This window comes from Strongylocentrotus purpuratus, unplaced genomic scaffold (genome assembly GCF_000002235.5).
Source record: "Strongylocentrotus purpuratus isolate Spur 01 unplaced genomic scaffold, Spur_5.0 spur5_contig_862, whole genome shotgun sequence".
In the NCBI taxonomy this organism is placed as follows: Eukaryota; Metazoa; Echinodermata; class Echinoidea; order Camarodonta; family Strongylocentrotidae; genus Strongylocentrotus; species Strongylocentrotus purpuratus.
The window spans coordinates 211,464-223,729 of NW_022145571.1; the positions used below are offsets into that span (position 1 = coordinate 211,464).

Below are 12,266 nucleotides of genomic sequence, written 5' to 3' on the forward strand. Positions count from 1 at the left end.
CGAAGTGTCAAAATTTGATAATTAATCATAATTTATATGCTACCCCCTGAGCTGTTAAATGTTACTGTATTGTAGAAGATCTATCTTGATGTCTTCATGTTAGTACTGATTGTTGATTAACTACAGTAGCTATATACAGAAGAAGAAATTCACATCACAAATGTACATTGTATATTGGGATAATGACTGCTGAGTCATACATGATCATCCTTCACACAACTTTGAAGAAATGGGGGAGGGGGGGGGGGGGTAACCTCATCTGTGAGAATCTTTCCAATTTTAGCTGTTATCACAAATATATATTTTGTGCAACTATATAATTGCTGTGAAGATTTCATTCTTATTCTAATAGATTGAAGAACAGACAAGCCTGGAGAGAGAGACACACACAAACGGAACAATCAAGAAAATAAGTGAGAGAGTGGGGGGGGGGGGGAATAGAGAGAAAATGAGTGAAAAGGAGAGGAACAGTGAAAAAGAGAGTAAGAACTCAAAAGAGATTGTATCTGTATAGGATTTTTTATTTTCAATGAAAGAATTACAATGACAAAGTATACAGTTATAAAATTTTATTTTTTTGAAAGTGCACTGTTTGAAGCAGATTTTCAAAATATTATTCTTTATAAAAGATGATGAGACAATACTTTCATTCAACATGTAAGAAATGAAGGCCACATCTGGATTCATTCTGGCAGGGCAGGGTAGTGCATTGATGACTACTCTCGGCTACTCTGAACATACATAACATGATATACCACATGTATTGGACAACATCTATGGACAACATCTATGTACTTACTCTATGTATTTAGACTTGGAGGTAATATGATACAGGCAATGACCTAATTAATACAAAGACAAACTCTTGATGACACAGTATACTTAGAAATGTACAAATAGAGCATTAAAATAGAAAGGAATTGTATCTTTGCTCTATGGCATGTACCTGTAGTATATCATTAGAAACGTCTTACGATACAAGATTCCCCATACATTCAGGGCAATGTTGATAGATCCTTCTCATATGCAGATTCAATATTATTCATTAATTTTCGAAAAATTATCGATCAAAATTCATCACATAACTATCTTCCAGTAATTCATTACTTCAAATTCAAGACGATTCATTTCACATTTTAATTTTTTTTATTTTGATCCTATTTATCTGCCTTTTAAAAGAACTTACAGCTAAGTGTTGTTGACTTTAGTTTTGACTGATTAGCTGTCATTTATATCTTGACCATATCATTGAGTGAAAACAAACAAGATCTACAAAGTGTATTGTATTATGTAATCTTGTGCAATGTGCATCAACTACACAAGTGTGACATTAATTCAACCCATCACACTATACATTAAACCAGATCAACACTTCATATCAATCTTTATTCACTAACATATGCATGTAAATACATTAACATCCTTAATACTTGTCCACTATTAATACCTCCAGCAAAACCATATTAATTTGTCCTGTATTAGGAATTTCATTAGAATTTGTTCTGTGAATGCATGTAATGAAATTATGAGGTAAACCACAGTATAACAATAGGAATTGATTGACAGTGCTGAAATACATGGAGCTACAAAGACAGAGAGAAAGAGTTGGAATGATGGAAAAGGAATGGTGAGATAAGATAAAAAGCAATATTTGGATTTCACTGATTATTTGAGAAAAAAAACTATAAAACTATAAAACTACTTCTAGTGTCAATGTATAATGTAATTTCCCACATATGACCAATTTACAGTCTTTTTGTCATGGAATCAATATAAAACAACTAAGATTTCTTACAAAGTGCTTAATATAAATCAAATATAACAATTAGCAGCTTTGATTTCTTACACAATATCAATAGTATCGCAAGCATACATCAACCTTCCCAGCATCATTCTCTGAATATCCCACAAGTGTTGATTAAACTCATATAATTTGTCAAATAAAGCTATTAATTCTTAAAATCTTTACCTATACTATCATTTGTTATGAATTTGTTCAATAGCATCTATAGAATATATAATAACTATGGGTTACAGAAAATATACACAAATCATAAAACTATGAGAGCGGACAGAGTAGCAATTGATAGAAATCAAAGAAGAATCACACACAAAGCAAATATATACAAACAAATAGTGAGTAGAATGTTTGAAAAGAGAACTACAAAACCAGTGAAATTTACAAGAAAAATATAAAGCTATTACTCATCAAGATTAGTAAGGATGGAGGAATGTGTTGCTAATACCAGATGGGAATATTATTCATACATGAAGAAACAATTTTCTCAGAATAGTGTTTTTTTTAATTACATGAGAGTATATTATATATTTCATATTTTTTTTCTAAATACAGTAAAACCTGCTTTAGTGACCACCTATCTACAAAGACCACATTTTTTGTTTCCCTTGAAAATGGTTTCTCATTGAAACATGGACTAAAGGAACCTGTCTACAAAGACCATTTTTGTGTTTCCCTTGGGCGGTTGCTATAGACGGGTTTGACTGAACATATAATCACCCAGAAAGCAACAAAATAATATCTACAAATCATGTTTTATCCTGCATACCTACAGTATTTAAAAAAAATAGAAAATAAAAAAAATCTATATCTATAATTATAGTTCTCTGAAACAACAGCCCAGTGATTTCATTTCATTTTTTTCTTCTAAATTCAGTTAGAATTTCAGATACATATAGCTTCACTTCATACAGGATAAACACAAGGACATCCATTCCCTTTATATGTACATGGCCATTGGGAACATAATCAAAGCAGGAAGGAAACTTAACAGCGGACTTTCAAACAAAATTCATGTATGTGCACTTACATAGACTCTTTTTTGTCTTGTTTCTACGAAAATATCTCTCTTCTACAAGCTAGTACATGTAGCTTGTTATCGGATACATACATCCTTAAAGACAATTCAAAAATGGCCTGCATACAGATTGGAATAAAATCAACAATGCAAATGCCCTTTCTTTCACAAAATAAACTGCTTTGTAAAGAAAGAGTGACTTTATACATATATATATATATATACCAGGTAATGGAACTATCTATAGACAGAGCAATAAGGGATTGATAGAAAGAAAAACAAAATTCTAATAAAATACCTCGCACAAAAAGGTTAAAGAACAAATACTGCACCAAGGCACTGTGACTGGTGACGATATTTTAACAAAGTTGAAGTAGATTTACATTGTAGAGAATATATCCATACTGTCTTTATAAAAGGACTCCAACAACAGTATATCTTACATGTTACCTGTATTCTCTTACAAAGGCACTATTCAGATACCAAACACAGATACTGAATTAACTGTCCTCATGAATCTATGTGTATGTACAGCACATTGATCCACTAATTCATTGAAGATCTAACTTATCAAGACTGTAAATACAGACTTCCGTTATAATTCTACAATGTTAGCATTGTTCACTCTATTCAATTCAATTTATTCAAGTTTACTCAAATTGTAAACAACCTCATACAGACAAAGTTTTAACCAAATATGAATGGAATCATGTTCTCCCATACTAAATGATGTAGTAGTATTGCATTATCACTCTTTTTTCCAATTTGGACAATTTTATGAACATCAGAGTGAAGTATCCTCTTTGGCAAAACACAACAGATATCTGAAATAACAAGATTTAACAGAGTATTCACTTCTTGTTCATGTACATCATGAACTCATGCAATTAAGACAGGACTAAACATATTTTCCTTTCAAAATAAGAATGATTGAGAGGGCGAGCGGTAACATAAAATATGGGTTCAAAATTTCTTCTAGTTACCTGAGATGACATCTTTCCTACATGTCATTACTCATAAATTCAGCAAGAAAATAACAATGGCAGTAATTGATTTAGTGCTTGTGCATGGTACACCAAGACAGGGTTAAACGGTTAACTGATACACAATGAGAACAGAGCAGACAATGGGGAAATATACAGACAGGAATGGTAGAGAGATAATTGGACATGAATGCAAATGAGTCATTCAATGTTTCACTTCAAGACGGATGTTGTCTGTCATTCCATCGCTATGTCATGTTGTACATGTACTGAATGTAATGAATATATCATATAACTGATGATCACATGGAAACCAAGACAGATAGACAGACAGACAGACAAACAGACTACAGACTACCTAACATTCACCTGATGATGATTTAGTATGTAAGAGCAATAGGAGGAGTATCAGGAAATCTGTGTGTGTATCATGTTCAAGCCCCAAACGACTTTAGTGCAGTTTTAGGCAGTGGTATGTTATCCCATTGGTCTCTACATGTAATTAATTTTCTTCTAATGCGCATTTCAAATGACTTTCAAATGACTTTCAATCTAAGTATCATTTAACTCAGTTGTCAATGGATTAAATGGCAGGACAATAATAGAACCATGCATATATTAACTTCTGAAAGCTTTGGCAGCAGAGAAAACCTGTGGATATTTCAACACCTACTGAGAATAAGAAAATGAAATACTTACAGGAAAATATACAAAATAGGATCTAATAGAAACTTGTTTACCATCCCAAAAAGGTAACTCTGAAGAAGAAAAGGAAAAAAATGTACAAAGAACAAACATTCATGTTCTCTTTTCAACACCACTTTTTGATATAATATTTTTCTACTTCTAAGTAATATTTGTGCATCTACATGTACATACGATGTGCAATGCTCAAATCTCCTCTTGTACCGATACGTGGAGCTCTAAATGATGCCCATAGGATGTCATACCTAATGTTTATAAACCACAAATGCTTATATTTTGGACCCATAAACATTGAAAGCTATAAAAGCACACAACCTTCAGTTTTATTCCAAACCACACTGCATAGATGCACACTGCATTATCCACAGAGGGGGGCCCAACAATCAGGCTGCATTTTGACAGGTCTCTGAGAGTCTGAGTACAGACTTCACATAGTAAGATGTCACTCCATTCATCATAAAAGAACTACAACTCATGGATTATGTTCATTTGATCAAGGTTTCATACGTTTCCTAATGTTCTACAGTCAAGAAATCCGATTTGCTAGCTTTGGTCTCTCCAATGTTTCTCCACATTTTTTGTAAGAATTATTTTCTCCATTACATCATAAAACAATTCACAAAACATGAAGTCAAACAGTCAGGAATGAAGTCAAACATTCAGGAATGAATCAAAAGAAATTTTAGGAATGAATCAAAAGAAATTTCATGAATTTCATAGGTTTAAGAGCAGGGGATTATTTCAAAAACAGATATCATATAAGATATCTCAATTATGCACCCCTATCTCAGTTTTGGAAGATGCCAAAGTAACACTTCACTACTTAGAACTGGATCAGACAATTATTCGTTTCAAGGGTTGATCCTGCATGCATCCTCTCCTTGTGTAATAGTTCTTTCTGAATCCCTGGATAAGATGCTTCACTCTAATAATCTTTGTCTCGTTCTGCAGAGAGGGAGAGGGAACGAGATGGAGATGAAGATGGAAAAAGAGGAAAATGAGAGTTAGTAAATAAACTATGTTTATGTACTAGAATAATATGTGTTGAAGACATTTCAAGTTCTGATCTATCCAATATGAGCTCAGTCGTCAGTCATCACTGTCAAACTATTTTTGTGTGACTCAGTTCCCCAAAATATTTGTGTACAGTGTACGTTCTAAAAAATGTAAACATAAACCTAGTATCGAAAAGGAACATCTCCAATTGTAAGAACCTAACAACACTTTTTTTTCTTCCTTTTACTAATCCAAGGTTTCAGGTAAATTTTGACAATTTTCCTAATCACTTCAATGATGGATTCGATCACTGTCCATATTCCATTACTGAGAAAAAATACAATCTTTTTAATAAAACTTCAGATATAATAATAGTTTTGCAATTCAAGATACTTTCATAACCATTGATATATGCCTACCACAGAGTATATCTGTTTCATGTAAGATGATGTAATAAACAAGGCATGCCAGATAGTTTGCTATCCTTCATGAATGTAGGTCACTTATCCTAACAAAATGATTTGAAAATGAAAAGAAACATACCATTTAAGGAAAAGAATCATTACGGAAACAAACACCAATAACTTCTACTAAATGTTGTCAACAGAAGGATTAAAGATCACACTTCATACAAAAAAAATGTTTAAGAAACATTAAATGATAGACAAATCATCAACTCTTTGAATATTATACCATTGATATTTTTATCACACTCCCATTAATTAACTTTTAATAAGTGTACAGGATTCATAGCTTACATACATGTCAAAGACAGTGCTTTTTCATGGTAATTCTTTGTCTGCAATTTGATAGCGGTTTGGTTTTGTTTTTCTTAATACATAGCGATAGCCACAATCTTGTCACAACTGTGCGCTTAGGATGAAGAGTATTTTCCCTCCACAATGCATACAAGATAGATATTACACACATCAGATATTAATGATTTTTCTTAAATACAAAGTGATGTTTTATACCATTAGGAGAGCTCGGGAACGGGCTGCTGTTTAACACCATCAATAGGAGGCTTGATCTCAGGACCTAACAAGGGAGGTTATGTGGTGATACAGATGGGTGGGGATAGGGGAGGGGTGTAAGATGGTACGTGCATAGGGTGGGGTGTGGTGATGATTAGAATGGTTAGTGTGGAAGGATTAGTGAGGGAGAGTAAGTGAGGGAAGGTTGTGTGATATAGATGAAGTAGTGCAAGACAGGATGCAGTTAAAATGGATGTGTGATATTAAACACAAAATAAAACATGATGTACATAAATTGATGAAAGATAAATAATAATGGAAATATGGAAGATACGTAGATAAGTGTGATATGTGCGAGTATGGTTAAGACAAATAAATTTGGGTTGAAGAATGTAGATATAATGATGATCATGAAAGTGTAGATGTAATGAAGATCATGAAAGTGTAGACGTAATGATGATCATAAAAGCGAAAATGACATATACCATATATCATCATGACATGGTAACGTTAAGTAATGATGGATGGTTAGATAATGGGAAAATATAAGCAACAAAATTATTTCACAAAATAAAAGAAGGACACAGCACAAAAAGACAATGAAATAATAATCAACAATGCAAACAACAGTGGTTTGGGGTTAAATGAATGAAGGCAAAGGGGAAGAAGTTTGAAAAGAGCAAAGACAATTAGCTTTCATAGAATGCGCAGTATCATTTAGTTTTCTACATCAATAGACAGAGTCAATAAGAGAGAAAGATTGTAAAGAATTATAGAAACAGGAGAGAATTGAAAAAAAAGAAATTACATTTTACAGTCTGCTTATTTACTTCAGATAACAGACACAATATATAATTGTATGATACATGTACAGTACATGTAAGTTCTTTGCAACTGCTATATATATGACACAATTTTCTGAAATAATCGCTTGGTTTGTAACTTTGTTTGTTTGTTGTTTTTTTAAGTTTTTTTAAAATAGAAGTATAAGACTATTAAATATAATAAATTTGGCTACTTTAGAAACCTATATTGACATTCAAAAGAGAAAAAGGGATCCTAGCATAATTGGATACTAGAGGAAGAACATACATGTAAGAGCAAAGAGCATTTTACATGGAACATTTTCAAAACAGAAAAATCAAAATCAATTGCTACAAGACAGGTACATGAGTCATAAAGATTGAAAAAGAGAGAAAAACATTTATTGCATTTCACACTGAGTGCAGCATTAGCTGTGCAACCTCAAACTCCCAGCACACTAGAATAAATATTCCAACACCATCACAGGATGGGGAGGCTTCAAAGCAGAAGTTTTGTGTATAATTCCAGAAATCCTAGGAACTATTGAATTTCCATTTCTCTTCTCTTCAAAGCAAGTTCCCATCTGGGCGCTGTTTCATGCAACTGTCACAATTCTTAACTTCTTGGAAATCCCATAGAATGTGTTATAGAATTAACACACTTTTCTATGGGATGCCAGTAAACAATAGACTTGAGAAAGTTTTAAAAAAAGTGGCCCCAGGTGATTTAACATAACCTTTGCCACAGAATCTATCAACTCTTGCCTCAATGTTATTATCTATAAATCATACAAACCATCTTTGCAAAGATTAATTCCATGTCAGTAAAGCTACAGGTTTGATTTATTGAATCGATTTGTTACAATTATAGTTGATGATTTTGTAAAGCCTTGGTCACATAAACCTTAATGACCAATGATTTATGGTTTATTGAGATACAGCTGTTGTAAATGACAGAATGTTAAACCAAATATATTTACAAAAGCTATAGGTTGACAATCGCACAGTCTTCTCTTGTTGTCTTGTTGGCATGAATTTACATGAACACCAAGTACATGATTGTCATTTCCTTCTTCATACAGGTATGCTGAGAGAAAACAGCATAAAACATGTGTTTCTATTTTACAAATAAACAGAATGTTTGTCCTTTCAAAGAATAATTGTACTTTATGTTTATCTTCTTGGTTATTTTTCATTCTACAATACTTAGTATTACTTCAAAGTTTAATGTGAAGAAGTTTCTAACAACGCTGGGAATGAGTTATTCACCTATTTAAGCTGCTTAAGTGTGCATAGACAAGGAGCACATCAATTTGGGTGGAAATTGAATTGATTTGCTTTCTCAGAAAAGGTTGGCTTGGCTTGGTTGTAGAGGCATTAAAAGCGATGATAGGGATCGGACTGAGGAGTAATTACCTGCATCCTTAACGGCTAGATGTTTGGCCAGACGAGCATTCTTCTTCTCTAGTTCTTGTTTCCATGTTGGAGTGCCCATTTTATGACCTGCAGGTACGCTGATCGTTGGAACCTCTGCAATCCAATGAAAAGTAGAAGAAAATGTTCCACTGTACAGAAATATTGGCAACTTAAAACATTTACAAAATGTTATGACAAGAATTCCCCACATGTATTTGATCATTCATAGTTTACAAAAGCTATATTTTTTATTTTGTTTATTATTGTGTATTTAATGTCCAAAAATCACATAACATCATCATATTAAAAATTTAATTTTGTTTTCTATAAAATTCAAGAAAAAATGGACCCAATCTATTGCCATCCAATTGACAAAAGCCTTTGAGTGTATAGTATGTACATTGTATAACAAATAAAGCACTTAAGAGTAATGGTTAGAATTTCAAACCTCTTAAATCAAGCTATAAAGTACCACTTGATCTTTATCTCAAGTATGTTTGATTGAATAGGCAGCTAGTGCACTAACCTGCTGCAATGGTATGTCTCTTAAGCACTTTTTCTGACTTCTGTGACTCAACAGATCCTTTCTCTTCGTTGTCAAGTGAGGGCATCTTAGGAAATAGCTTCCTCTTTTCCACCAGCTCTTTCTTCCATAGCGGAGTGTTGTTATTACTTGTCTCTATCGTATCTTTGGGTGACCTCATTGGCTGCAGAGGGTCAGAGGTTAGGGGTCATTATAAGAATGATGCAATGTACATACGGTAATCATGGTATGATGGGATAACAGGATTTTTATGAGTTGAATTATGAATACGTGTCACTTTATTTTAGAAATCTTGGGGAAACAATTATGTACGTTCATGACAAATGTTCATTAAGGACTTTTAGATTCGCAAGAAGACAATAGGTCTATGCTACGATCGACGTCCTTTTAAAGCACTGCCTTGAATGGAAGTACTACCTATCAGTCCACGCAAATCTAAAAGTCCCTATTATTTCATGTGGGAACTCACGGCCTTCCATAATTACCTGACATACACATAAGTCATGACTTTACATGCAATTCTATGGTGGACTTTAAGCTATTCCATGTCTTTTCATAAATCCAATAGATTTGTATCTATCTTTAACACTTTGGCCTGATTTGTAGCACCCCAACAATTTAAATTTAACAAATTAATTTCCTTCATATACACGATTTCTCTTACAAGAAAGAGAAGTATAAAAAACCAATAGTCCTTCAAAGAAATTAGTAACAGAATGAAATTTCACACATACATGTATAATGACAAAACGGCTACACCCATAAATAACCAACACAGAATGAATTCAGTGCAATAGAACAATTTGACTTTAAATCAAATAACGGTGTTGAAAAAAGGCAAGAATAGTAAGTTATACTTCAAAGATAGTAGCATTGACTTGTATTTGCTTGAATACAATGTTAAGCTTTGGAATATAAACTAAAAACATAACTTGAGCTGAAAACTACAATGAGTTTACCAAAACCAAATAGCATCTGAAAAGTAAAAGGACGCCTGTTTCTAAGCAAAAACACCATAAAGCTACTCTACTGGCACAAACCTCAGACATGCAGTCCAAATAAAAAAGTAAATTGTTCTATCATCATAATAGTCAACAACTGTAGGAGGTGGAGTTTCAAGTAATTATTCAACATTTTGAGGCTGAAATTCCAAAGCTAAAAGCTCTTTTTAAGTCAATGCTACTACCTTTTTAACATGTGCACAACAGAAATAAACATGAAAGCTATAACAGAAGATTGAAACCAATAGCAAAAGATAAGGAATATAAGAAACCAGACACCCCAAACACCCAGTGCAGAATGAAGAAGTGCAACAGATGAATTTTATCCGCAGAGAATGAGGCAGAAAAATTGTGATTTGCTTCAAATAAATCATACGCATAATTTTTTTTGACAGATGCATAATCATGTACAGTGTTTTGTGCTTGCATTGAGTAAAAAGCAGAGATTGATCTAAAGAGAGCAGGATGACGATGATATCCCCTTATGATCCATTTAATATTGAAGAACAGCAAAGAGAAGGACATCCACCCTATAGATGACACATCTTATAATGAAGATCAACAAACTGATGACAGGCCAGGAGAAAAGAAAGGAGGAAACATATATACCCTTTTCACATCTATTTTTCTTAACCCCGGACTATCCTTAACCCCATACTATCCTTAACCCCATACTATTTTTTTTGCTGTTCACATCTATTTTCTTAACCCCGGACTATGTGCTTAGCCGGGGTTAAGAAATTTCACGCGATTCACACTACGTTCGCCTTAGCCCCGGACTATTCGATAGCTCATGAATATTAATGCTTTTGCTACCGCGCATGCGCCTTTCGACTAAACGTGAACTGCATGCATGCGTAACGTGAACTGCATGCATAGCGCGCGATAAATGCAAATTCACGACCACACGACCACGCTGTCTGTGATTGGCTGTTGCTTTGCCCCGCTTCTCCTTAGCCCGGTTCGGATTCACACTACGCAGCTTAGCACCACAATTGCCCGGCTAACCCCGCAATTGCCCGGCTAACCCTGCTATTTTGCAGGGCCAGATAGTCCCGTACTATTTGTGGGGTTAGCCCACTTTGGCAAAACGTAATGTGAACAGAAAGCCGGCTAAAATTACCCCGGGTAATTGGTGGGGCTAAGGAAGGAATTGGTGGGGCTAAGAGCCCCCTTAGCCCCACCTATTTCCCGGGGTTAAGCAATATTTGGTAGATGTGAAAAGGGTAATAGAGTAGCTTGGGAAGGATTTATTGAATTTTTGAAACAGTGAAAATAAAGAAATGATCTACAGAAATGGTTGAGGAGGAATGAATATGGTATGAAAATAGAGCAGAGCAAGATACTGGACATAAAATAATAAGTAAGAAAATACCTCTAAAAATGGGCATAGTGGATGGTCTGACAATAGTCCCACATATAGGAGTAACTTGAGTTATTATAGAAACACATTGATTGATCTGAACAACGGATGAGGGGCAAGCAGGATTTACGGTAGAGTGATCAAGGACAAGAACAACAAATAACTCACAAAAGGCATAACAGGCAAAAACAATGAAGGCAAGAGTGGGAAGGCATTACATGCAAAGAGCATTTAAATAAAGAGCAGAGAGAAGCCAAAATGACATGTGTTTTGTGCTATGAATTCTTCAGCTGCCTCATTGGCAGGTACATGTAGGTGAAGGTAGGAGGTGAAGAATTCAATAGCACAAACCAAATTGAAGAAAAACGTTGAAAATGAACTCTTACAATCAGAAAGGGCTTTACTAAAGTGCAAGAGAAAATATGAGAAAGTAGAGTATGGGGAAGAATGGGTATCACATGCATATCAGGTAAAAGAGGGATATACAAACAGGAACAGACTCAAGGAGAGGGATTGATGTATGAATGAAAAGACAGACCAGGTGAAGAGAGACAGCAAGAGTATTGCAGGAAATAAGTGCAATAAAGTGAAGTTTTAAGGCAAGCCAGACTTATGCTCCCATAAAGAAAATAGCAAATAGGTTGGGAAGAAGAGAAGTTACAGAT

The 12,266-nt window shown here is 34.1% G+C and overlaps 1 protein-coding gene across 3 annotated transcripts in view; it reads right to left on the bottom strand.

Annotated features, from left to right (window-relative positions):
* Positions 1 to 554: 554 nt before the first annotated feature.
* LOC591398 (neurofilament heavy polypeptide) overlaps positions 555 to 12,266 on the bottom strand; it is a 41,605-nt gene continuing 29,893 nt past the window's right edge. For 2 of the 3 annotated variants that reach the window (XM_031000554.1, XM_031000558.1), the window contains 4 exons: positions 9,220 to 9,400; positions 8,694 to 8,807; positions 6,475 to 6,538; positions 555 to 5,449 (listed from right to left, as the gene is read on the bottom strand). In XM_031000554.1, coding sequence (XP_030856414.1) covers positions 6,477 to 6,538; positions 8,694 to 8,807; positions 9,220 to 9,400 — 357 coding nt within the window. In that variant the 3' untranslated portion in view covers positions 555 to 5,449; positions 6,475 to 6,476. The remainder of the gene's footprint in view (positions 5,450 to 6,474; positions 6,539 to 8,693; positions 8,808 to 9,219; positions 9,401 to 12,266) is intronic. The other variant, XM_031000560.1, reaches the window with a different exon arrangement.